Source organism: Pimephales promelas, chromosome 4 (assembly GCF_988280905.1).
Source record: "Pimephales promelas chromosome 4, fPimPro1.hap1.1, whole genome shotgun sequence".
In the NCBI taxonomy this organism is placed as follows: domain Eukaryota; kingdom Metazoa; phylum Chordata; class Actinopteri; order Cypriniformes; family Leuciscidae; genus Pimephales; species Pimephales promelas.
In genome coordinates, this window is record NC_142772.1 from 34061856 (window position 1) to 34089774 (window position 27919).

General features: G+C 39.2%; 1 protein-coding gene across 5 annotated transcripts; it reads left to right on the plus strand.

Annotated features, from left to right (window-relative positions):
* Positions 1–23: 23 nt before the first annotated feature.
* On the plus strand, positions 24–27425 carry grin1b (glutamate receptor, ionotropic, N-methyl D-aspartate 1b). 5 transcript variants are annotated; one of them, XM_039658773.2, is made up of 22 exons: positions 24–680; positions 3403–3537; positions 4043–4219; positions 6175–6237; positions 6974–7071; positions 7966–8087; positions 8807–8981; positions 9500–9644; positions 10136–10222; positions 10310–10445; positions 10820–10947; positions 11135–11299; positions 11808–11926; positions 12396–12508; positions 12646–12794; positions 13383–13540; positions 14481–14642; positions 14821–14930; positions 15227–15372; positions 19244–19354; positions 21782–24891; positions 27224–27425. In XM_039658773.2, the coding sequence occupies exons 1-21, from the start codon at positions 432–434 to the stop codon at positions 21845–21847; spliced, it is 2814 nt and encodes a 937-aa protein (XP_039514707.1). In that variant the 5' UTR covers positions 24–431; the 3' UTR covers positions 21848–24891; positions 27224–27425. The 5 variants fall into 5 exon arrangements, with proteins under 5 accessions (XP_039514707.1, XP_088986446.1, XP_039514709.1 ...); XM_089130320.1 differs by having other exon boundaries at positions 27306–27425; XM_039658775.2 differs by lacking the exon at positions 19244–19354.
* The last annotated feature ends 494 nt before the right edge of the window (positions 27426–27919 follow it).

Consider the following 27919-nt stretch of genomic DNA (forward strand, 5'->3'; position numbering starts at 1 on the left):
CGCATCAGTGCGCGAGCACAGTTCTCAGCACCAAGGACAGCGTCTCTCACAGAGCATCAGGTCACCCTTGACAAAACCTTGACTATGATTCACTCACAACCGGAGCGGGAGAAGTGAACGCAGGTGATGACTACAACATTACTGCAAAACTGAGTTCTCCACCTTTTCCCAAGAGAGAGCGAGAGAGTGCTTATGTGAGGAGACTATCAAGATTTTCTAAAAAGGCGTGTTGACATGGTTTTCTTGAACATGCACGGGTTTCACGAGCGGACTCAATAAGTGAAGCCCATTCCTCAGCGGACTAGACTGAGGCGATCGCATTCCAGTGCTGCTGAAGAGGAGGCAGTGAGAGCGGATCTGTCTCATCAACGGACATCGACACGCATCCTCCACGGGCCACTCAGATTGACTCCTCTGCCATCCAGGGCAAAATGCGTCTGGTTCTGTTCGCCTTCCTCATCTCGTGCTCCTGTGCCAGAGGAGGATGCGAACCAAAGACTGTGAATATCGGGGCTGTCCTGAGCCAGAAGAGATATGAACAAGTGTTCAAAGACGCTGTCACTCAAGCCAACAATTTATACGGCAAAGATAAGTTCAAGATGAACGCTATTTCAGTCACCCATAAGCCAAACGCCATCCAGATGGCACTCTCCGTCTGTGAAGATCTCATCTCTAACCAGGTAACAATCGTAAACCAGTCCAACTCATTATATCAGGAAAACAACCGAATACATTTGTAATAAAATTTTAATGTGGCATGCGCTATAGTTTTCTATTTTTTTTTAAATAATATTAACATGCTATTAATACTAATAGTATTAATAATAAATTAAGAAAACACGTTTAGAAACACCGATGCCAATCTATCTTGGCTAAATAACCCTATCTTTTTATTAGACTAGTTATTTCACTTACTTGCTAGTAAATTTCTATATGGATCTATCTCTATCTATTATGTTAAACGTTTCCGTTTCGGATGACTAGGCTACTGTAAATTTAGGCTATAGCTACTTTATATCAGAGGCTTAAATCAAGCTTTCATTTTATTCATTTATTTTTTAACATATTTTGTATTGTGTTTTTGTTAGTTTTTCAGCTTGAACTAGGCTAATTATTTCTGGTGAACGCGAGAAAAAAATAATATATAGCCTACAGGCTATTTATACAAAATCTTCAAAATTATGAATAGGCTACGTGCATTCATTCAAGGACAGTCATTTTCAGCCAGATTTAGTTACTGTAACTTTGTTTTCTCCAAGGTCAAGCGCTGTCGCGAATCTCGATTTTTATTTGTTGCATGTGAAAACATTCAACAGGATCCGGGGGACCATTTTGACATACCAATGAGTGAGCAGAATGCTCAGAGGTTACATGAACTGAGATTGAAATAATGCACATATGGATAAGATGTGACAACCTGTGATTCATGTGGTGTCATATAAATAATACAAATCCAAGCATTACGCTCTACGAGGCGCCATGGCTTCACCGCTGGCCCCCGCCTCTATTTTAATGAAAAACGAGGCCAACATGGCGCCAGACTCATAACAGCTGCTTTGTTCTGTGAGGAAAGCTCTATCAGAATATTGCAGCGACGGAGGCAGAGATTATAGACTTCAACGCTGTAACACGGATTACCATCCACACACCCTAAACCCTAAACGCTTGCACGCGCAGCCACAGACACAAGCGTGCATGCATGACAACCAACCTGCAAACTGCTGATGTTAGATCAACTCCTTGACTTTTTACTGTCAACTGGCTCGTCTGGCAAGGTTAAATAATTGCTTCACGATTTAGAAATGCCAACAAATAGAGGGAACTAACAAAAACAGTCATGTGTTGTGTGAAGTTAAAACCCCTCCATATTGCAAAAATGTTGTTCAAATGGAAAAGAAATGTAAAAATGCTACAAGAAAAAAGGTTAAATGCAAGTTACCTTAACATGTAAGGTAGGCTACAGTGCATAATATCGAGCACCCTTATCATTTTCAGTGAAAAACCAAGATGTTCCATTCTGACGTGTTTAAGACACTATATTTTGTTTTTATTTAGGCTAAACATTTATGTTTCTTATAATTCTAATGTGTTAATTCTAATTCTAATAATGTTTCTAAATTCGTGGTAAGAAATATGATATTTAATTTTACTATATTTTGTGTATTAAGGGAAAAAAGTTCAAAGAATAGGCCACGTAACTATCGGGTTACGAACTAGACAAGCACCCCCTGCAACAATATTTCTGAGTTCCTCGCTAAACGATAACGTGGCACGCAAGATGGCGCAGATTTTTTTGTAACAAGAAAGCGTGCAAAAACGATACATTGAAAATAACTTCGCGCCAGTTTCAGTAACCCGGATGAGCGGAATGATGCACAGCTTCCATAAACAACAGAGATAGTGCCCCCTCATGCTAAATGATCGCAGACGCATTTATGTTCAGTCCAAACGACACGATTGAACGACACTGCAAACTGTAGCTATAGGGAACAAGGGTAGCCTACATGAATATAAAGTAGGCTGTCTCTTCACAGGAAGCAATGAGGGAAAATTTACCAATATTCATCTCGTTACAGCGCAACTACAATTTCTTTTGTGCTGAGTGTGCGGTTCGATGACGCAACAGGGCTTTCCGAATGAACGCATAAAGTCAAGCTAATTTGAACAATGCGTAACGTTATAAGGAATCATAACACAACCTATTAAAGGTTGACTGCCACACGTCGCGATTGACCAAGCCTAAGTCACGTGATAAGGTGATAATAATTATAATGTGATATAATTTTAAGGTGATATGATTTTTAATTAGAATTATTTTTACATTTCATGTTGTTTAGTTAATGTTTATGCCACTATCGTATTATCGTGTTTGTTAGCGTGGTGGCCTTTTGTTTGGTAACAAATCCAATATTTATTATTATGGTCTTCCAGTTTACCACCTGTTTTATGGTTGTTATATCAATAGGCTAATTTTCTAGTAGCCTACACAGCAGATTTTATTAGGTCAAGTATGTTTGTATGTAAATTATATCATTTAATAATTTATATGTGCATAATAAAATATATAGGTATCAAACAAGCATTGAAGGTTCAAATATAAAAAAGGGAGGCTTACTGCGCTTCTGAAAAATGCCAAAACGATCCGGTGCAACCAGGGCAGGACAAGATCAAACAGAACGGGAGAAACTCCGGTGCACAAATCTTCTTAGAAGCAAATTTATTAGAGGTGCAACAGTTGACTAACGTTTCGATGTACAACTACATAGATGTAGTTGTACATCGAAACGTTAGTCAACTGTTGCACCTCTAATAAATTTGCTTCTAAGCATTGAAGGTTATTGTTATTTTAGAAGTGTTTGTGTCAAAGCTTTCTCAGATTTCTCTCCTCACTATGATCCTCAGGTGTATGCGATCTTGGTCAGCCACCCACCCCAGTCCAACGACCATCTGACTCCCACTCCAGTGTCCTACACGGCTGGTTTTTACCGTATCCCTGTTGTGGGCCTCACCACCCGCATGTCCATCTACTCCGATAAGGTGAGTGTGGGAGACCACCAGATGCTGGCCTTTGACTGCAGCTCAGTATAGTTCAGACAGATTCTATGCGTTTTACTGTAGATGGTCATCTGTCCTTTTCTTGAAAAAATGCTTTGTTTGGAGCTTTGAAACCTTTTCTGGAGGATAAATAGGCCTATAAATGAAAATGTATTTTTGCATGACGCTCCTTCCTCCACGATGGTTTTCTCTTTCTGCATCAGGACAGAATAATGTGATAAATGTTTACTCAGTTTCAGTTCTAGTGTGGACCTTTCTTCAGACATTAAATTAAAAACTCTCATAAATACTATACATAGCGTTATGATCGATTTCCTCTTTTAGATTCACTTAAACTCTTTGCCTTATGGCATCTTGGCGTGCTAAAGGAGTAATGTTGGTATTCATCTGTAAATTAATTACAGTTAAAGTGATTAAATCCTAATGAACTGAAATTGCCTCGGGCCTTTGAGATTCACCAGTTTTTTTTCCCCAACCGTCCATTTAGAGCATCCACCTCTCCTTCCTGCGCACGGTACCGCCCTATTCCCACCAAGCCCAGGTGTGGTTTGACATGATGCGTGAGTTTCAGTGGAATCACATCATCCTGATTGTGAGTGATGACCATGAGGGCAGAGCGGCACAGAAAAGACTGGAAACCCTGCTGGAGGAGAGGGAGACGAAGGTGAGACTCACACGGTCCAGCATTATACAACAGTCTGAGTGTAAGTCAGCGTGTGTTCCTGTAATCAATTTCTCAGAGGTCCTCTATGTTAAATGTTTCCTTTTTTCTGTTGTGTAAACACATTTCTTTCCATTGGCTAACATTATTTATGCCAGAGACATCAGCAGCGTCTTAAGTGGTTTATCTGCAAAACTTTGTACTTTTCTACTCATCTCACATTGCTTTTTTTACCATAGTCAGATTCTCCTATTTGTCTATCCACAACAGGAGCAAAATGAGGGACTTAGCCTGGGGCTGTGCAAAAAATCAACCAAAAACATCCAGCAGGGGATTTGGTTGCTTTGAGTTTTTTGTGACTCTGTGAGAAATTCTTCCCAGCAACAGACTGTGACTGATTTATTGGTTTTCTTTGTGTGTAGATTTGCACTGTTAAATATTTTACATTATATAAGAAAGTAGTTCAAAATATATTTGAATGTAAGGGTAGTTACACACTGTGAACGTTTGCAATTATACTCGTATCATGTATGTGTGTAATTTAAAAAAAAAAATTGTAATTTAGTAAAAAGAGACATTTCTTCAGGATCTGAATCCATTAGCACGGCGCTGTATTTTTAGGACACCCGCAATGTCGTTGCAATGTCATGTTCAGTAATGGCAGCCCCAAGGCCAGCTGTTTTTATATGCACATGCCCAGACTGTTTTGGGAATCACAAAGGGTTTATGAAAGTCTTTCAGTTGCATCTGTTACAGCAAAACTTTGCCTGCACATTGTCTGCAGGGTTGGATCACTGCATATCAAAGCTTTTTGTGATACAGTTTTGAACAGATTTTCGCTGATATACTGTTTATATAAGATATAACCTTCGGGTTACCAGTCTGACTCTCTAACCATTGGGCCATATATATCTATATCTATATTTGTATATCTATATCTCTCTATATACCTATATCTATATCATATCTATCTATCTATCTATCTATCTATCTATCTATCTATCTATCTATCTATCTATCTATCTATCTATCTATCTATCTATCTATCTATCTATCTATCTATCTATCTATCTATCTATCTATCTATCTATCTATCTATCTATCTATCTATCTATCTATCTATCTATCTATCTATCTATATATATATTTCTATCTATCTATATATATATATATATATAGTAAATATATGAATATCCAGCTAGCCTAATACAGTATACAGTTGCATATTCTGACTGCACAAAAAATTATTTTGTAAATTCTTCTGTGAAAAATACAAATATGTATATGCATAAAATACAAATATGTATATGCATAAAAAGAAACTCAAATAATCCATGTCTATCAATTTAATGTAGCAGAATTTTACTCTTTAATTTTACTTCTGCTCTGCAAAAGCAACAAATTCTTGACAGACTGTATACATATCAGATTCTGTGGCTCTGATGATGAATGTGTATTATCGTGATGAAGTGCCTAAAATATGTTATTTCGTCTAGACGGGCATATCTTGTGGTAGCAACATGCTGTGCTTCATGGGCTGTAGCTGATGTTCTTTTACAGTAGGTTGACAGAAATTTAAATTGATGGATGGGATTATGTGAACTCGATTAGGTTGTGCATTACAACGAAATAGAGTTGAGAAGACATTAGCATTTATTATTAATTATGGCAAAGCAAGGAGCCCACTCAGGGCAGGTGTTTTAATTGAGTCCAGGTGAAAAGGTTAAATTAAAATGAAATATTGAGAAAAGAGGGAAAGGGGGTGAGCTCATTAAACCGGTTTAGACCATTTGCAAGGATAGATACAGTTTGTTGATGTTTTTGCAAGCCCCAGGATTAGAGTTTCCCAATTTGAAGCAGAAAAGTGGAGATTTGTTGGAATGCTTTACTGCGCACCATATATAACTGTTTATAATATTCTGTGTCTGCATATTTTCTCTGTGCACATTATTCATCAGAGTAAAAACAGGAACTATGAAAACCTCGACCAACTGTCCTTTGACAACAAGCGAGGACCCAAGGTATATTTGCATGGTCAATGCACGCCGCCCCAAACGTTATATGAAAGTAGCCACTAGAAAACAGTCAAACAATCAAACAAACCGATTCCAGAGATTCTTATCCTGCCAGCACGTCTATTTGTTTGGATTCCTTTTATGATTTCAATCGAGAATGGGTTATTCTTTTCTGTTAAAGCGTATACAAAAACTCGCTGCCCCACCTGTCACTTTTTTATTTTTGTGTAAAAGAATGCATGTATTGAAGCCAGCAAGATTGCAAGTCTATTCTTTTTGACACCGTGCGTGGAGATCTGGTCGTGTGGGACAGGCACTGTCCAGATGTTACTCCCACCTTTCTGCAGCATTTCTTCTTTTTTGTTGGTTTTTTTATTTTTTTTTGTTGGGAAAGAAGCCACCACCACCATCTTCCTTCACCAGTTTTTTGCTTTCCGGTTGCATCAATCTTCTTCTCCTTTTCCTGTAACATGCACGTTTTTCCTTGGAATCTTGATTCCCCTGAGTTTGCATGCGAAAATGCAGAATTTTTTTTTTTTTTTACCTGCTCCAAGCTTACTTATGTTTTTTTTTATTTAAGCAGTTTATCTCAGAAACTTTTTTTACTTCATTTTTTTTAAACCCCCTCCTCCCCCTCCCAAAAAGAAAAAAAAGGAGAGGGAAAAAAACGCAAGCGCTCAAAGAGCATGGTTCATGGTGGGAATGTGTCAACTACTTGACTAAAGTTGTGTCCTAATCCCAGGCAGAGAAAGTGCTCCTGTTCAGCCAAGACACAAATCTGACGGCTCTGCTCCAGGAAGCCAAAGAGCTAGAGGCCAGAGTTATCATCCTGTCTGCAAGGTGAGTTCATCTCCGCTGCTTAACCTATCAGACTGCTAATCGCTAATGTTGCTGAATAATGCATTTAGCCAGCCAAGAAACTGAAATGGTGCTGGTAAATATGGTGAAGCTCTCTTTTTGGCCTCTATTCGATTCAGTTGGAATTTTAATTGAATTGGCCACATCTCACAGAAAGTTGATTTTTTTTATTTGTAATGAGGGGACAATAAATTTACTGAATGAAGAAGTGTTCTTCTACCCTGGTCCAAAAGTTATAATACAATATGGCGAACTTTGCTTTTCCAGTAAATTACAAGTATATAGATTTCTTCTAATTTAATTTTTTTTAAATTAAGTCCAAAGTCTTGTTCGCTATCTCAAATTTCAGTTTAGATTCAAGAATTTAATTGGAATGTAGACATTCTCAATTGACTGTGCTAACAATTTTAGTGAATTTATACATTAAAATATATATAAAAAATACAGCAAATAAAGCTAAAATGATGTCCAGCCTCAGTACAAACACTTCATAATCCGTTTTCTGGTTAAATGAACCAACATCTAATTTGTTAACAAGAGATTGCATCAACATGTCAATCCGTTTGTCTGCCCTTCAAGACTCACTCATAATCAGACCCACACAGAATATGCTTACTGACTTGGGGGGAAGTCTTAGGCATTCTACGTAATGGATTTAAACATGGTAAAATGAGTTTTACACTCTCGTTGGTGAACAAAAGCATGGTCAAATTCGGCAAAATATTTAAAGAAGAAACATGCGAGGAACTTTCTCGATAGTGACTGCTCTGATTTCGGAGTTCTGCACTCACAGATTTCATGTGGGCTTTTGCTTGTAACATTAACATTGTAGGTGTTTACTCCAATCCGTTACAACCAATCTTTTTCCAATCACAGTGAAGACGAAGCCGCAGCCATTTATAAAGCGGCACGCCATCTCAATATGACAGGCTCTGGTTATGTGTGGCTTGTTGGAGAAAGGGAGATGTCTGGTAAAGCACTGAGTGAAGCCCCAGATGGTATGTACTTTTCATCCTCTCCATTTTCATCTTCTGTGTCTCTCTCTCTTCTCTCTCTCTCTCTCTCTCTCCTAGGCTTTTTAACAAACTGAACATGTTTGCCTTTTAAGCTTTTTATACGATTACAATTTGCAATCCCCACCGACGAAATCAGTGTCTGTGCTGTACTTGGGTGTTTAAACGTTTAAACATCTGCATGTTTAAAGGTTTTAAACACAGTGATTCTTTACTCATTGTACTGTGCTTTATGTCTAATGTTTAATTTGTTTCATTTTTGAGTGTTTGTCCTTTCTTTCAGTAGACAACAAATGATGCAATAGAGAGTTATGGTAATCCATATTGGTTTGAATGTGCATACATTTTTAAGGTTTGGCTGTCATGAGTTTATTTATAAGTGGTGCTTTCCTACCTCCACAATGAGGTGTGGATACGATGGTAAGCGACAACCGCATTTCTTTGTTCCCGGCTTCTTTATATACACATCCGTGTTCAACTTCACATCATTCTGCTCAGTGCTGACCCTGTCCTTACCCCCCCATGACTTTCACAGCCCTTCTGTCTGTCTTGAGACAATTCGTCGCTCATATGCAATGCACGTTTGTTTCTCTCTCTGGCAATGTGTGCATTTCTTGATTATGAGTATGCCTTGACGTGCTCTTCAAATGAGAGTCGTGTTGTGAGGCATTGGCCAACACCATGTAATGTCGTCAACTGGGCAGGCTTGCTCGGCCTTCAGCTTATCAATGGCAAGAACGAGTCTGCGCACATCTACGATGCCGTGGCTGTGGTGGCCCAGTCCATTCAGGAGCTCTTTGAGAAGGAGAATATCACAGAGCCTCCTCGAGGCTGTGTTGGCAATACAAACATCTGGAAGACTGGCCCACTCTTCAAACGGTGAGGCCAGGGATAAGCGCTGGCTGGCATTCGCTAGCTTTCCAACCAACCATCCATTTGCTGTCATGCATTATCATACATTACCACTGGTCTGGCACTGACAAGAGTGGAAGCTTTCACACCACAAAGATTGAAATCGCAAGCATTTTGCTTCTAAAACCATGCCTTCACTCCTCAAAAGGAGTAATAGTTGAGTGCAAGGACACATCAAGCCTGTTAAGTTGTTGATTACATTGGCCTTGTGAAATCTGCTGGTACCAATTTGCATTTGAGACCCAATTTGAGCCCCTTACAGGTGTCATTTCTGTTCTCCTATGTCTGTGCCTGCACATTACGTGCCATCCGTCTCCACCCCACATGTCACCCACTAAATCTTCCCTAGTTAGTAGACATGCCTGCATCTCCCATCTCTGAATTCTTGGTAAACTTCCATTACTTCCAGTCATCGTCAATGTCTTCCTTTGTGTTTAAATAAGCATTTTGTGCCTTTTCTAAAACCCCCCCCTCTGGTGTACTAGAGTACTGATGTCATCCAAGTATCCAGATGGCCTAACAGGCCGTGTGGAGTTTAATGATGACGGAGACAGGAGGTTCGCCCACTACAGCATTCTGAACTACCAGAAAACCCGGCTGGTGCAAGTGGGCGTCTACAATGGCTCGCAAGTATGAAATTGGCTCAGTCTTTTTAATGAGCTGTCCTTCTGCTTCACACAAACATTGCTATTTTAACAGTTGAGACAGTTAGCACACTCATTTTATTGTAACACTTTACAGTAAGTTCACAGCATTACGTTTCATCAATGGGTGGAGCGTGAAGTCCAGCTCCCCCTCTCTGAATGTAATATGGGCGTAGTGGGTGGAGCTAACGTCCAACCACACCCTAACCCTACCTATAATCATACCCATCCACCTATTAGATCAACAGAACTGGACTACGTCATGTTCCACCCATGACGTCCAGAGAGGAGGAGCTTTGAGCATCACTTCACAATGTAGTTTGTGAAGTGGATTCTACAGCAATGTTGTCTGGGGTCAGCTAACAGCATTTTTTACAGCATTAATTTATCTAGACAAAATTAATGTTTTAAAAGTGGTTGACCATCTAAAAAATGTGAATAACAGTTCTGTGAATGACAGAATATATTGTGTTCTAGGTCGTAATGAACTCTCAGAGGAAGATTATTTGGCCAGGAGGAGAAACTGAAAAGCCGAAAGGCTATCAGATGTCAACAAGACTAAAGGTGCTTCATTGCAGGGGTTTTGATGCATCATTTTTTCTCCTTAAAAATCCCTTGCGTTTACATTCAGTTCTCTTGTTTCTTTGGTAGATTGTCACCATTCATCAAGAGCCCTTTGTCTATGTCAAACCGACGTTACAAGATGGAACATGCAAGGAAGAGTACACTGTAAATGGAGTCCTGATCAAAAAAGTAATCTGCACTGGCCCCAATGAGACCATTCCAGGTAGGCATTAAGTATCAATCAATCAATCAATCAACGTTTATTTCTATAGCGCTTTACACAACCGTCAGGAATCCAAAGTGCTTCACATCATAAAATTAATAAAACACGATAAAACAGCCCAATACACAAGTATAGATACATATAACAACATAAACAAGAAAAAGACATTTTCCCACCACTACTGCGTATTAAAAGCCATTCTAAATAAGTGGGTTTTAAGTTTAGATCTAAAAGTAGTTTCATCCGTAATAGTGCGAATATCAGGGGGTAGCTTGTTCCAAAGTCCAAAGTATGTTCCAAAGTTCCAAAGTATGTACATTTTCGGACCAAAGTTGTGCTTTGTCCAGATTTGACTGGCTTGTGTATCTCTATAGGTCGCCCCATAGTGCCTCAGTGCTGCTATGGGTTCTGCATTGATCTTTTGATCAAACTTGCAATGACAATGAACTTTACCTATGAAGTGCATCTAGTGGCTGATGGCAAATTTGGCACTCAGGAGCGTGTGAGTAATATGATAACTTTATTGATTCTTCACCTGCCTGTAGCCTTGCATGTCTTTTCAAAGGTCATGCAACTTGGCTTGTCTGCACATTTTTAAGCCTTTCTTCAGCATCTGCTGAAATATGCATTTCGAAATTTAGAAGCGCTTTTAAGCATGACATTTTTTAACGTTATCTTCCTGATACCAGGTAAATAACAGCAACAAGAAGGAGTGGAATGGCATGATGGGAGAGCTCCTGAGTGGCTTGGCAGACATGATCGTGGCTCCACTTACTATCAACAATGAACGAGCCCAGTATATAGAGTTCTCGAAACCGTTCAAGTACCAGGGGCTCACAATACTTGTCAAAAAGGTGAGTCTCAGATGACCAACAGATCAACAGTACATTCTTCAAAGTGATAGTTCACCCAAAATATTTTCTATATTCTGTTCCACTTATGAAAAAAGTTCAAGAGCTTTAGAACAACATAAAAGTGGTACATTTTGGGTGAACTATCCCTTTAAAACGGCATCATTTCCTGTGGGCTATCTAGGGTCAGTTTAATTTCAGTTTCATGACTGCTAAATTTCAAATAAAGGATATAAAATGTAATTAATTTTTGGAAAAATCCTCTGAGAACATGACTTTCTGGGACGGAAATAGCATTACAGTTTCTTGATTTAATTGAATTCCCTTAAGTGGGCTTATCTCTGTACAGAGAAAATGCTGTGATAAATCAATTGACTCTGGAGTACTGTGAAATCTATTCATGTACCTCTAACCAGCGTAGATGTAGACTCCATTTGATGCTCCATATGGCGATGCATGTGGCAATGTGGGTGGTGTTTGTTGGATTGGATAAAGCCGTGTTGTTTTGCAGGAAATACCACGCAGTACACTGGACTCGTTCATGCAGCCTTTTCAGAGCACTCTGTGGTTACTGGTGGGTCTATCGGTCCATGTTGTGGCGGTGATGCTCTACCTATTAGACCGTTTCAGGTAAAGAAAGACTTGTTACATGCATGACACCTTAAAGGGATAGTTTATCCAATCTTGTTTGCCAGTCATTCTTCTGTGGAACACAATGGATGATATTTTGAAAAATGTGTCAGTGTTGTTGTTTTTTTCTTTCCTCCATACTATGAAAGTCAATGGGGTCCAATGTTGTTTAGATCCCAGCGTTCCTTGAAGTATCTTCTTTTGTGTTCTGCAGTAGAAAGAAATTAAAACAGGTTTGCAACAACAAGGGTGAGTAAATGATGACAGGATTTTCATTTCTCAGTGAACTATCCCTTTAAACCTCATCCTTGGATAGATGTAGAAATGGCTGAACACACAGATGTGAGAATGTAGCTTGATATTACAAAAGTTTGCATAAGATCTCAGAAGTTTGACTGCATATTAACCACATTTTATGGATGCAGTCTTAAAGCATCTGCCTCTGACTGATATGCGCTTTGCCCTGCAGCCCATTTGGAAGGTTTAAAGTAAATAGTGAAGAGGAAGAAGAAGATGCCCTCACTTTATCCTCTGCTATGTGGTTCTCCTGGGGTGTACTTTTGAACTCCGGAATTGGAGAAGGTAGACATCAGCAATGAGAAATTATTATTCAGTCTATCGCCCCTGTGAGGTGTAAATATTGCTGACTCTGTGTTTGATTGATTTTGCAGTAAGCATAATTTTCTTTATCGCTCTCACCTCCCCGCTTACATTCGCAGGTGCCCCTCGGAGTTTTTCAGCAAGGATTTTAGGTATGGTGTGGGCTGGGTTTGCTATGATTATAGTTGCGTCTTATACTGCCAATTTGGCAGCCTTCCTAGTGCTGGATCGGCCTGAGGAGCGCATTACCGGCATCAACGACCCTAGGGTGAGCGCTAAATATGAAGCGGCTTTGCATGTTATACAACAGAATATCAAATAGGACTGTAAATTACTGTGCACAGAGATTTCACATGGCATAAAAACACCACATATAATTAAGCTCGTCAAGGACACATAATTATGGGTCATTTGTTAGGAAAGGTTATTTTTATTTGCCATGTTTCATCATAACAATCCATGTCAATTCTGCCATGTGGGCTGAAAATTAGCAAAGGACTGAATTTAAACATTTGAATAAATCTAAAATAAATAGTAATAAATAATATATTAAAATCAAGGGGGTATATATATTCTGAATGGTATCTTTTTCTAGTATGAGATATTTACAAGCAGTATGACTTCACTAAACATTTTTAGGTCATACTCACCTTGGTTTGCCTCTATTCCCACTGCTATTTTCCTCAGAAATATTTCATGTAATTGAAGACAAAAAAGTCAGAACTTTGGATTTGCAGACACCAAACACCAGCTTACTTTAATTATTCAGCACGTTTTGAATAAACACACAAATTATCTTGTGTAGCGCCCATTTATATCAGTTCATCCAGACCTGTTTCCTTGTATTTCATTCCAGCTGCGAAACCCATCAGACAAGTTCATCTACGCCACAGTGAAGCAGAGTTCTGTGGACATTTACTTCCGGCGCCAAGTTGAGCTCAGCACCATGTACCGCCACATGGAAAAGCACAACTACGAGAGCGCCGCTGAAGCCATCCAGGCCGTGCGAGACAAGTCAGTCAGCAATAAGAGTTTCCCCCTATATTGTTATTTTTTGTTATGCCAGAAACGGTTTATTTGAAGCTGTTGTTTTAAAGCTCCCTTTAGGGACTGGGCATAGATATCAATGCTAGGAAGTGGGCTGTATAAATTTCCATTCAGTATAAAGGATGACATATTCCTCTCTCGTCTGTGAAGAGCAGAGAAAGGCTAAACTCCAGTTAGTGTGATTCAGTACAGTATTGTTGCTGAATACAAAGCTGGGTTGGGAGTTGTATTTTAAAGAAAGACCTTCATTACAAGGCTAAGACAGGAACAGATGGCAGGCTGCCAGTGTTTAATACATTTCCCTTTACAAATTATTTTTGCATTTAGAGTTGTATATAATCACCAGGAAATACTTCCATTTAGAAGATGCAAGTTCTTCAAGCTGTTTGTGTAAAGTGTAGTAGAGCAAATTAATTATAGTGGTAAGCAAAAGTCTAAGACTATAAAAATCTGGGATCTAATTCCTTTTGAACTTTCCCGAGGGGGAAAAATGTATCACGGTTTCAACAAAAATATTAAGCAGCAGTTTTCAGCATCATTAATAATTGGAAATGTTTCTTGAGCACCAAATCAGTAATATTAGAATGATTTCTGCGGGATCATGTGACAATGAATACTGGAATAATGATGCTGAAAATTCAGCTTTGTCATCACAGGAATAAACTATATTTTAAAATATATTCAAATAGAATGCAGTTATTTGAAATTGTAATAATATTTCACAATATTGCCATTTTTACTGTATTTTTGATCAATTAGATGCAGCCTTGGTGAGCATAACAGACTTCTTTCAAAATTATTTAAAAAAAAAATCTTTGAATCGTATTGTAATTGTAAATAAAAAGAATTTTAAATAGTAAAAAAGCTAGACTTATCATATTTTCATAACATTTTTTTCTTCTCATAGCAAACTCCACGCATTTATATGGGATTCAGCAGTGTTGGAGTTTGAGGCCTCGCAGAAATGTGACCTGGTCACCACAGGCGAGCTGTTCTTCCGCTCTGGATTCGGTATTGGCATGCGCAAAGACAGTCCATGGAAGCAAAACGTCTCACTGGCCATCCTCAGGTAATCTCAGCCAAGTCTAATCATCCACAGTGCGCTGCTACACTTTTGTTTGTTTCTCTCTTTTTTTTCCTGTTAATTCCTTTCAGCTAATCCCTAGGTTTACCGTAATCACGTCAACTGTTTCTATTTATGGAATAATGGATTATTTGACTGATGTGTTGGGTCTTTGAATTAATAGTTCCCATGAGAATGGCTTCATGGAGGACTTGGATAAAACCTGGGTCCGTTATCAGGAGTGTGACTCCAGAAGCAATGCACCAGCCACGCTCACTTTTGAGAATATGGCAGGTATGATCCACCTCTCACAAGATCTCTTTTGCTTTTTAAAAGTTTGTTGACAGACACTGACAATGATCAAATCCCTCAAATTCATTGAGTCTCTGTGCTGTTGGTTGCTAGTAGGCTTTTCTACTCGGCCGTGGTATCCAGCTGTACTAGTTAGAAGATTGCCAAAAAATAAAGCAAAAAATGAATGCAAATCTGTCAGTATGAACAGCCCTTATTAATAGTCTCTGTCTTTTGTCCTCTTTGCCACATTGAAGAAGACTGTTTGGAAATAATCAAATGTATTTTTCACCACGCAGGCGTGTTTATGTTGGTTGCTGGTGGCATCGTTGCCGGGATCTTCCTCATCTTCATTGAGATTGCGTACAAACGGCATAAGGATGCACGCAGGAAGCAAATGCAGCTGGCCTTTGCAGCAGTTAATGTCTGGAGGAAGAACCTACAGGTACAGCCGCCTCCCAACCCCCAAACTCTTGCTGGAAGTTATTAGAGCCAACAAAAGGCCAATCTGCAGCTATAACCACTGGTTTCTGCCACAAAATGAAGAAATCTCTAAGTCTGTTATCCATTCATGATGTGACTTAAAGGTCATAATGAGGCAGAAATTAACACATCACCAAAAGAGTGAACTCAAAGAGAACAGCCAAATAAGCCAGTCAAACTGAGCAGTGAATGTTACAGTGAACTAAAGCGTCAATATATTAATGCATGCTATACTCTTTTAATGATTTTTTTTCTACAAGGGAGTATAAAAGGGTGTGCTTACAATGAGCTTCACTTGATACACTTCCTAAAATATAAATCAACTATAAGGTTTCATATGTAAAGACCCATTTATATTGTTTGGAAAAATATTAATACACTACGTTCAGAAGTTTGAGGTCAATATATATATATATAGAGAGAGAGAGAGAGAGAGAGAGAGAGAGAGAGAGAGAGAGAGAGAGAGAGAGAGAGAGAGAGAGAGAGAGGGAGAGAGAGAGAGAGAGGGAGAGAGAGAGAGAGAGGGAGAGAGAGAGGGAGAGAGAGAGAGGGAGAGAGAGAGAGAGAGAGGGAGAGAGAGAGAGATATTTAAGATTTAAGTCTCTAATCCTCACTATTTGATAAAAACTCTGTAAAACAGTAATCTTGCAAAAAATATTATTAGAATTTAAAATAACTGTTTTCTATTTGAATAGAAAGTTATTTATTCCTGAGTTGGTAAAATTTAATTTGTAAAAAAATAATCTTCTTTATTTCGTTCTTTGATGAATAAATAGTTCAAAAGACAACAAACAAGATAACAAATTAAGTCTTTACTTTCACTTGTAATCAGTTTAAGGGTACATATTTTAGGTTTATAAATCTGAAAAACACAAACCTTTTCATTTAAAATTTGTTTTGTAATTGCTGAAAGCAAGATTAACAATGTCAAGTCAAATTAACATAAATAAACATTTTCCAGATTTTTATAATTAGCTTTGGCTTTACTGTAGGACAAGGACAATAATTGAATTTAGGAAACAGTATGTTGTCTTTCAAGTATCATGCAAAATAACCTTTTCATTTAATATAAATGGGTCTTTGGCATCAAAAACTTTACAATTACTGCTTTAGATAATACAACAAAGCACAAATACTCAAAGAAAGCCAAGAATAATCCACAGTTACATACTGTTTATGATACAGTGTGGTTGTGAACGTCTGATAAATATATAGAACCTCACAGCTGGACAACAAAGCCTCGAGGTGAAAAAAGATAACAGGCCAATTCATAAATTTGGCCATTTGGCCATGCAACAGCTCACAAGTGTCCAAAATAAATCCTTTATAGTAATGATAAGAGTGGTTCTCAGCAGATCCATGCAAAGACACTTTTTTACCATCCAATCGAAATGCTCAGCATGATAAAGTAGCTCCTGCAGCCTTACTACTGCCACTGGCATTGCTTTTATTGAGCAGCTTGACAAATACACACACACACACATTAAAGGAGCCTGTGAGGCTACTGTGGAGTCAGGAATACGCATGCTGAGCAGGCCGTCTGACTGTCCCTGCTGGGTTCCTCACGCTCTAAACAGATCAGTGTTTGTCCGCTGCTGGCCTCCAGCTGTATCCATACACACTGGGTCACAGGCCAACATGATTCCCGGATGATGGCAAAAGTACCAAGGTCAGCCCATTGGAGACTTGAGACCTGGCTGGCTTACAAAACACATGACCATAGCTATGAACTTCAGTGAAAGTTAGTGAGTTGTTGAAGCGAGATTACTTTTCCTAATGGGATTCAAGCCATTGAGCGTGGCCTTGTTACGTTAGACTCATTATTAGCAGGCACATATTTCACCACAAGGCAAAACACTAAATCTAACTATTGGATCAAGTGTCAGTGCGGTATCAAAGCCGACAGCTAGCTGATCGACTTCACACATCAGAGAGTCATGTTATAGGGAGTTAAGCCTTTTAACCTTCGGGCTTTACCGCCTACTTGAGTCACAAGACAATGTTGCATGGTTAATACGCCCCCACACACACACACCTCCCACGTCCAGTCAGAGGTCCAGAATTGTTGAAGGCTCATAATTTGAGATGAACAAAAAAAAATATTATTTGACCACGGACAAGGTCTTTTTGATGATTTTTCTCCCACTGTTTATCGAATAAAAGACAAAATAATGCTGGTATAATTAAATTGCAAATGAGCTTCCATGTAATCCCCATCTGAATGAGCAAATATAGATGTTTAACCAGCGCTAATGGTGACCGAGTGTGCCGATGAATAATTCCTTCCTGAAAGCTAAAATCAATTATTACACACTAAAACCACCACGCTCATTCCAGGTGCACATGCAACATATGCAAAAGCTATACACGCAACTGCTTCCTGAATGCATGAACAGGCAGATCTGCCCTGGATGCATTTGCATTTCAAACCAGAGCGAGCCAGGAGCAGATCAGGCGGCCGTGTGATGTGGGCTAGCTGCCCACTCCGGGGGCACAGCCACTGTCATCACAGGGCTTTGAAATGCAATGGATGAAAGCACTGACGGTTGTACGGCTTTCTAGAAAAACCATAATGCATTATGTGAAAACAGATGAAAACGTTATTGTGGGCATTTTTTGTGTCTTGTTTCTTTTGTAACATTGTTTGAGAGAGCCAGCCAGTAACTAATGATTCCCAAATGCTAAAAGAATTAAAAATGCTATCACAGAAGCATTTTGTTTGGCTTTGGACATTGGATTAAAATTCATTTAGATATTTATAGATATATAGACACAAATCAATTAAATATTAGATCATTTGATATCTATTTTTCAATGACAAGGCCAGTTAGTTCAGGTTGTGAAATGTCACTCCCTTGAGCATTTTCAGTTGTGTACTTGGTTAAACGACATTTCCGAGCCAACAAATTGAAACTTTTCTTGAAAATGTTCATTCAAAACCATGTGAAAGAACATTAAATACAAAGAGTACATTTTTAAGAACCTGGCACATTTGTTTTAAACAACTGGTTCAATAACCTGTTTGTGGTATAATTGTGCTTATACTGAGGGTCACATTTAGAGTCGCTCACTGTAGGGGATCAGAAACATGGTCCAAATGTGCTAGGAAATGAGGGAGTGACGGTGCCAGCCAAGGTCAACTGTCATGTCATTCATTTTGCATTCCCCTTTTGGTTCCATCTATTATTGCATGTCTTCTGGTTGAATTCACCACCCCCCTCCAGACGCTCTTGTCTCCTCTTATGAGCCTGCACACCCCTTCCTCCTTCCTTCATGTGCCCATTATACCCTCACTGGGGTATAATGCCAAGGGACTGTGTTAAGTTTCGATTGTTTATTGATGAGTTGTTCATTTTCCCTGACAACACAAGAATATCTTCTCCACCTTCTTCAAAATGGACCCCCACCCACCCCCCCCTCATCCGATTACGTTTCTTTTGCTTTTTTCTTTTGCTAATGCTTTGGCTTTCCATTTACGGAGTTGCAGAACTGTGGATGAGTGTGGTCTGATCACACAATCCACAGAAGTCCTCCTCTTCCCCTCTCTAGAATGTCAGGATTGTAAAAGATTCGAAGTAAGACTTTCTGTACACATTCTCATCCAGTCTATGCCAGTGTCCTCTTTCCTTGTAGTGGGTGCGCGAATGGACCGTTCTGACTCACAGCCAAGATGGACAGGAGACTCCATGTTAATTGTGATTAGCACTAAAATTAGCAGGGTAGTGCTATTTAGTAGCTTTCGTAGTCGAGGTGGGTGGTGATGGTTGGAAACCAAACGCGCTCTTCCAGAGAGCACGAATAATTGTTCTACATATACTGTATATTTATTTTAGGATAGGAAAAATGGTAGAGCAGAGCCCGACCCCAAAAAGAAAGCCTCTTTTAGGTCCATCAGTACCAACCTGGCCTCCAACATCAAGAGACGTAGGTCGTCCAAAGACACGGTAAGAAGATTAAGAAAATGACGCCCTGCCTGTACTTCTATCTTCTCGCTCTTTTCCTCTTTCTCTTCCTCCTCCTCCTTGGCCTGCCCTGTTTCTTTCGCTCTCTTCCTTTCTCCTGTCATCTCATCTCTCCTCTCCAAAACAAACGTCTCATCTCAGAATATCTTCACCCTCACACATGGAGTTACAGTCACGGCCACATGTCTGTCAGTCAGCCATCTATACTCCATCCAGACATCTGTTGGGAAAGCCCAATCAGGGATCTAGCTGCCAGGGAAAGTGTGGAGAGGGAACAGAGGAGCAGATCTTTTGGGGGGGCTAGTGGGTTTACCTTGCAGGAGGGGGGCGAGGTAGCTTCTCCGCCTTACCGCCTGTACTGGTCTTTCTCCCGTGCCTAACCTGGATGTGACTTTAAGCTCTGTTTTCACGTTTTCTTTTCTCCTTTGTTGTGTACTCGTGTGTCTCTCCTCTCATCGCTCGGTCCTGTAACGGTTATTTCCATGTACCTCATTCTCCTTTTATTGTCCCATTTAATGTGGTTGCTCTCACAAAGTCACCCTGTATGCCTCCCACGATGCACGGTATCGCCATTTACAGCCAAAGACGAGCGACGCTAAAATAACCTAGGCTGTTCCCCCGACAGGCATGCCCTTCCAAGATCTCTGCGTTTAATTTTTAACCATTCAATGTTTTCTTTGCAGTTCTATGAATAAAAAAACCCTTTCATTTTCAGGAAATGCTGCTCAGATGGGTTTTGTGTCGACGTTTACAATGTATTGAACTCTCAGAGCTAGATTCCCACATGAGTTTGTTCACACAAACCGCCTCCTCACTGTGTTTCCTTGGTCCCACAGGTTTAATAAGGCGTAGCTCTCAAACTAAACAGCTACCGGCTCTGAGGATTCAATACAAACAAATGTGCAAGCACAAACACAGACTATTTCATTGCATTACTTCAATTGGTTTAGACTGGGTTGTTTTTCAATTGCCCGCTAGGCAATGATTGACCTGGGGCTTTGTTGCATACACCCTCAACTATTTCTAATGGGCAGCTCATTTGGTCGAGTGTACAAAGAAACATGCAAATCCATGTAGCTCACATTTCAGTTGATTTCTCCCTCCCTCCCATAGAGGTGAGGGTGCTCACTCACAGAATGCATTCTTAACAAAACCTTTTTCAAAGATAAAGGTAGAATAGGATCAGATTAAAGATACAAAGTCCACAACCTAAACAGTGACAATGTCTTTTTGAACTGACGTTTACCCATCACAGTCCTAACCATCCTTTTCTTTTCTATCAGTGTTTTTTATAAATGGATTTGAATGGCGTTTTTGATTGTCGGTGTCCACACCACATGCCACACTGCCTCTCTCTTCCTCTACCAGCATGAACCTTCTGGTTGTTGTAGAATAGATCTCTTATATGCTTTCCCCCTGTTTGTAGACAGGGGGCGCTGTGGTTATCACTCAGAATTGACTCGGAACACCATAAACACCATTGTTATGAGTGAGGGTATCACAACACCCACTAAAGCCTCCTAACCAAAACTATATCCCTTCTGATAATAAACTCTCAAAGTTGTCATGATTAAAGGGATGGTTCACCATATTGAAAATCCTGTTATCATTTGCTCACGTCATCGTCTTTCCAGCCCTGTACTGTATGTACAAACTTGGGGTTCAAAACAACACTGGACCCCATTGACTTTCTTTGCATGGACAAAAAACATAGCCATTATTTCAAAATGTCTTCTTCTGTGGTTCAACGAAGAAAGAAAATTGGTTGGGAATACCGATAAGGCTGAGTGAATGATGACATATGGGTGAACTATTCCTTTAATTAAATGCCAACCTTTTTCACAAATAATATTCGTCAAAGTATCAAAATAAAACCATAGAATCATTCAGAAATTGAGAGATACTGGAGGTGAAACCTGTGGCAGACTGGAATGAACTGCACCTTGTGCTGCATATCAGGTCCGGCTGTCATATTTCATTAGGGCAGTTACTATGGTGACAGTACTTCTAGGTCAGGTAAATTATTAGCCGTGGGCCAGGAGACAGAGTGCTCTCGTTTGTGCCATTACAGGTTTCTAGTACAGATATTTTCATGTGTTGATATACGGTACCCGTTTAAGGAAGCATATTCATTTAGGACCGTAAGCATGAGCAATGATCCATTAAGGAAGCAATTGTACGGTAATGAATCCGTTACCTCGTTCACTCTATTTATCTTAAGCCACAGTCCGAGGAGGCCTGTCTGTTTTTAAAACGCAGCCAAATTATTCTGGGTGACAGATAGACACGGCCTGCAGTGGGTGGAGAGATTGCCTCCGTCATAACAAACGTGAACTAAATACCGGGAGGTACAGTATGCAAATATGTTTGCTCTTACTTTTCCTTTTTCTGTTTCGTCCTCATTTATAGCCATATCCCACGGACATTACCGGCCAGCTCAACCTGTCAGACCCCTCTGTGAGCACAGTGGTGTGAAAGTGGAGAGAGAAGGAGAATTTGACAGGCAGAAAGAGAGAGAGAGAAAGACTGGATAAGCAGGAGGCAGTGGGCTCTGAATCAGACCGCTTGAGACAACACCTTCAGCACCGTCATTTGAGCAAAATCCACCCTGTCTCAGCATATGCACACTGGATATGAAACTTATGGACACACTGTGCCAAATTCAACCACACTGGAGCAAAATCCACACTGCCACACATATCACACCCGACCGACACACTCATAGATACACAAAGTGCTTCACTTTTTACAATTTTTTTGCACATATCTAAAGAGTTTTTGTGTGTGTGTGTGTGTGAATTATGTAAATATATATTCAGACTTGTGTTTCTCCACAGTAGGTCATCGTTCAGTCTTAATAAGAGAAAATAAGATAATACCGAAGTAGTTTTTCACTTTTATGATACGGACATAATGGTGTTTCATACAGTACATCTTTCTACCTCCACCTAAGATACATGTAGCTTATCTCAACACTTTGGTAGTGTTTAGATGTTTTCCCATTTGAAAAGAGCAAACACAGAACATCTCTTTGAAAAAGTGGGTTGTAGTAGAAAATGCAGTACTATAAATAATACTGTCGGTGAACGTTTGGCACATTTTGATCATCGTTGCACTGCGTTTCTTAATATTTGATTCTCTCTTCACTGCCGTTTTCAAAACGCACTCTCTTGAAGTGGCCCAAGTTGCTTTGGACACATACTGTGGATTTTTGACTACCTTGTTTCTCTACTTTATCAATTAATTCATTTATGTTTTTTTTTTATCTTTTGTAAAAATAGATATTTGGCTGAGAATGATCTGAATATCAGCGTACAATATGGGGTCTATTCAGCCAGGGGCTTAATGTAGCAGATCCGACCTTGTTTATCATAAAAGCTTAATGGCAAAATTTTAAACTAACGAAAGGAACCTTTTTTAATGATAAAGAGTGGCGTAGACGTAATGAAGCAGATTTTATTACAGGATATTTTGAGCTTCATGTTGAACCCTGCTTGAAATTCCCTGTAATAATTTCTGTATCATTATGTGAGCTGGTAGCGTGCATATTTTTTGCTACCACATAGGGACCTTTCCTTGCATTATACATATTTCATCATGTCATGTCATTATAATATATGACCAGTATTATATTTTGTCTGTGTGTAATAACAACACTAGATGCTACTTCCATTGTTTGTTGTCAAGCTTTTGCTCTGTGGACAAGTGAAACGGTTACCAGCAAAAGCAAAAGTCTTCATATTAAGTATGTTGACCAATTATAGATGAGTTAAAGTATTAGATCACTGTATAGGTCGTTTGTCGCAAACAATCAATCTGAGGGCTTTGCTAACTATTGTGAGAAGTTTAGGATGTGAACAATGCGTACTGTAACTGTAAGTTATGGAGCTATTTTATAAGAGGAACATTATGATTTTTTTTTTATATATATATATATAGAAAAACTAGTTCAGGGTATGGTGGTCTTTGCTTGACAATATTATTCTGTTTGTTGGGGGTGGGTTCAGCAATGTGTCTGAAGTCCAGTTTTACCGTGAACATGACTGTGAGCTTCTTAATGTCAAAGTAAAATTCGTTTTGAAGCGAATAACGTGTTAAGCAGATACGTAAATTCTCTGTGGATTCATGGATATTAAGTTAGGATATTTAGTACTACTTGTATGCAGATGACCATCAAGCTACTATTTGAACATATAATTGGAATGAGACAGGAATGAATTAAATTGTGTGGCTTGAAGTACTTGTGAGGCTCAATAGGAAAGACATCTTTGACAAACAAAAGCAATGTAATCTGTCCAATTCACTGTTGTGTGCAAACATGCATTGTTTCTAAAGCTTTAAGATATTGCAAGGCCATTTTAATCTGCTTTTACCATATTTTTCGACCACCAAATGTGCTTTTGATGACTATTCCAATACTCTTTGTGAATAAAAAACAACAACTCAGAATTGAATTCAAACAAAGATATGTTTAAAAATGTACAACTGCTATACTCCAGTGTGCCAATAAAATATGTATCAAATGAAAAAACAAAACCTGGATTGATTAACTTTATGCTCACCATTCTCTCTCTACACTTATCTTGTTTTTGTTAGAAAGACTAACGTTTCAGCAAACCAATATCTTCATATCTACTAAATAAAGGAGTACTGGTAGGCGAATGTTTTAGAAACAGAAAATCAGATATGAGGATTCACTACAGGATTAAGAGCAAAGTTCAGCCTTCTCTCCTCTATAATTAACTTGGCTTCTTTACATGAACTTTCACACTGAATACACTACTGAATATTTGCGGATGTCATATTTAGGCTACATTACTATTCATAACGTGTTTATGTTTTCTACAGAGTGTGATTGTATGTGTTATAGCTATTACATATAATCAGTTTACTAGTAGCCTAATACTTAATGGGTTTACCAAGAAGAGTAACAAAATTCAGTGCATTAACATAGTAGTGTGCCCACATTCATTATTCAAAAATATATGAAATGTGCCACAATATTGTTTATCATCAGTATCTTGGCACCACTCATGCTCTTGCTGTCATGAGGACATTGCACAGCGTGAGAGCACGCAAAGCCATTTAGAAGAACGGACTAAATCTATTTTAATCTTTCAGGGTTTTCTGAAATATGTGGATGCTTTTATGAGTTTTTTTTTTTACAATACTGTTGGTAAAAATAATATAGGGAATATTGAGTATCCAGATCACCCTGAATTCACCCATATTTAGTCTCATGGAAATTATAATTTTTAAAAATGACAAAATGAATTATCATTGCACAATCTGACTCTCATGTTAAACAGACATGGTCACAATCTGGTGTGGAGAAGGTGTTGTGCCAAGACTAAGAGAGGAGGAGGCGCTCTGAATCTGTTTGTTTTGACATTTTGAGCAGAAGTAATTCGAACAGGCACACAGGGCAGTGAATGGACAAACCCTCGGGCATCTTGCAACCTGATGCTTGGTTTTCTTTGTAAGCTAGTAGTCGTACAGCTTCTACGTCAACTGAAAAGGTAGGCATTCATAATTGTGTTTATATTGCGGTTGTGCTATTTTATAGAACTACCATGGTAGGCGAGGCAGGGTGTTTCTGATGCAGCCACTTCAAAAGCTATGAAACAATCACGCGTCTAAGATCCTGATATTAATAATATTTTTATCCTTAAAATAATGTTTTTTTCTTTCTTTATAACGTCTATTTAGAGTCTTCAAATCATTGATCAAAAGCTTGATAGCTTTTTTAAACATTTTGCACTATGCATTTTATAAGATAAAATAATAATTTGCTAGAACTTTTGGTCACACTTTAGATACACTCACCTAAAGGATTATTAGGAACACCATACTAATACTGTGTTTGACACCTTAATTCTACGTGGCATTGATTCAACCATGCATCCCAAAGATTGGGTTGAGATCTGGTGAGATCTGGCTCAGGTAGGCGTGGCATTTAAACGATGCCCAATTGGCACTAAGGGGCCTAAAGTGTGCCAAGAAAACATCCCCACACCATTACACCACCACCACCAGCAGCCTGCACAGTGGTATCAAGGCATGATGGATCCATGTTCTTATTCTGTTTACACCAAATTCTGACTCTAGCATCAGAATGTCTCAACAGAAATCGAGACACATCAGACCAGGCAACATTTATCCAGTCTTCAACTGTCCGGTGAGCTCTTGCAAATTGTAGCCTCTTTTTCGTATTTGTAGTGGAGATGAGTGGTACCCGGTGGGGTCTTCTGCTGTTGTAGCCGGTCTGCCTCAAGGTTGTGTGTGTTGTGGCTTCACAAATGTTTTGTTGAATACCTCGGTTGTAACGAGTGGTTATTTCAGTCAAAGTTGCTCTTCTATCAGCTTAAATCAGTCGGCCCATTCTCCTCTGACCTCTAGCATTAACAATTAATTTTCACCCACAGGACCACCGCATACTGGTTGTTTTTCCCTTTTCACACCATTCTTTGTAAACCCTAGAAATGGTTGTGCGTGAAAATTCCAGTAACTGAGCAGATTTTGAATATTTAGACCGGCCCTTCTGGCACCAACAACCATGGCACGCTCAAAATTGCTTAAATCATCTTTCTTTCCCATTCTGACATTCAATTTGGAGTTCAGGAGATTGTCTTGACCAGGACCACACCCCTAATTGCATTGAAGCAACTGCCATGTGATTGGTTGATTAGATAATTGAATTAATGAGAAATTGAACAGGTGTTCCTAATAATCCTTTAGGTGAGTGTATATGATATGTATAACTTATACACTTATGTCAATTATAATTTTATCAGAGCCATAAAGCCAATTAAACAAGCAAATTCACACTTCAATGTTGCTTCAATGCATTTAGGTGTGTGGTCCCCCTGGCTACTTCAATCAGGATAATGTACCATATCACAAAGCTTTAATCATTTCAAATTGGTTTCTTGAACATAACAATGAGTTCACTGTACTAAAATGGCCCCCACAATCACCAGATCTCAACCCAATTGAGCATCTTTGGGATGTGGTGGAACGGTAGCTTCGTGCCCTGGATGTGCATCCCACAAATCTCAATTAACTGCAAGATGCTATTCTATCAATATGGGCCAACATTTCTAAAGAATGCTTTCAGCACCTTGTTGAATCAATGCCACATATAATTAAGGCAGTTCTGAAGGTGAAAGGGGGTCAAACACAGTATTAGTATGGTGTTCCTAATAATCATTTAAGCGAATGTATACTAAATAGCTAAACAAAAACAACCAAACTCAGTCCTAGAGGACCACTGTTCAGCAGAGTTTAGCTCCATCTTGCAACACACCTGCCTGGAAGTTTCTAGTATGTCCAATACCTTGATTAGCTGGTTCAAGTGTGTTTAAATGAACAGAACAGTGGTCCTCCAGGAGCAGAATTCAACACATGTGAGAGGGACATTTGGACATGCTGATTTACTAGAATGAATTGCACTTTAACATTATATTAGGTTAAATATGAGAGAGTACCATTAGGACGAACTGATCAAGAAGAAAGTATCAGGCGTTGGAACACTAGAGCTGTGTCCTAATTCAGAGTCTGCATCCTTCAAAGGAACAGGAAGTAATTCACTATATTGATTCAGACGTTGCAGGCTACATTTAAGAGAACATTATACCTCTTCTCGCATTAAGCTTACTGGAAAAAAACACTATTAGGCTAAATGTAGTAGCGTCGCTATTTTTAGTTATTTTCTTCCAACCACGGATTCATTCTATATCTAAAAGGATGACCTTTGCACAAATGATAAACATAACAAAAGGCCTGGCCTGTGCAACTTGAACAGCAATATTGATTTAATCTCTGAGGCCCTACCGCTTGTTTTTCCCACAGCAAGCATCTTGCATGAAGTGCTTCCCGTACAATGAGTACAGCGCAAACAAAAGATCTCGCCGTGTCTCTGTATCCACATCAGGGTTCGGGATGTGTGCTGCTGAAGAAGTCTCTCTGGAAGTACACACATCTCACGGATGAGCGCTGTCAGAACGGTTGCTGCCTGGACAAACAGCGACTCCTGCTGGTCAGCCTGGTACTGCTGGCATTGTCTGCCATGGTACTGCTTCTACTGTGGAACTACCAGTGTTTCATTGTTAACCACATGTGCCAGGACCCGGAGCGCAATTCAGAGTATGTGCTTTTTGATATGGATGAGCAGAGGCTTTCTTCATATGGACGAGCCTGAAGCTGCGAGGCTGAATAAAGCTGCCTGTGACAGCTGCTTGTAGACACACTCTTCCAAAGGGCATGAGGGAGAGAGAGGGGAAATTTATATATAAGAAAACTTCTGTCATGCACAATGATTCAGAAGTGTACTTCTGAACTATTACTTTCATCATTAACTTAACTGAAAGAGGAAAAAATACTGTCTAATGTATACCGATGTACATCTAAGCAGCCTTCTTGTAGCTTACAGTAAATTTAAATCTGCCATGCCTATAGAGAAGATAAATAGTTGTTCTGTTCAATATGTAATATTGCACCTATGATTTTAATTTGTGTTCATTTTGTATAATGCAGGCCCTGTTTAAA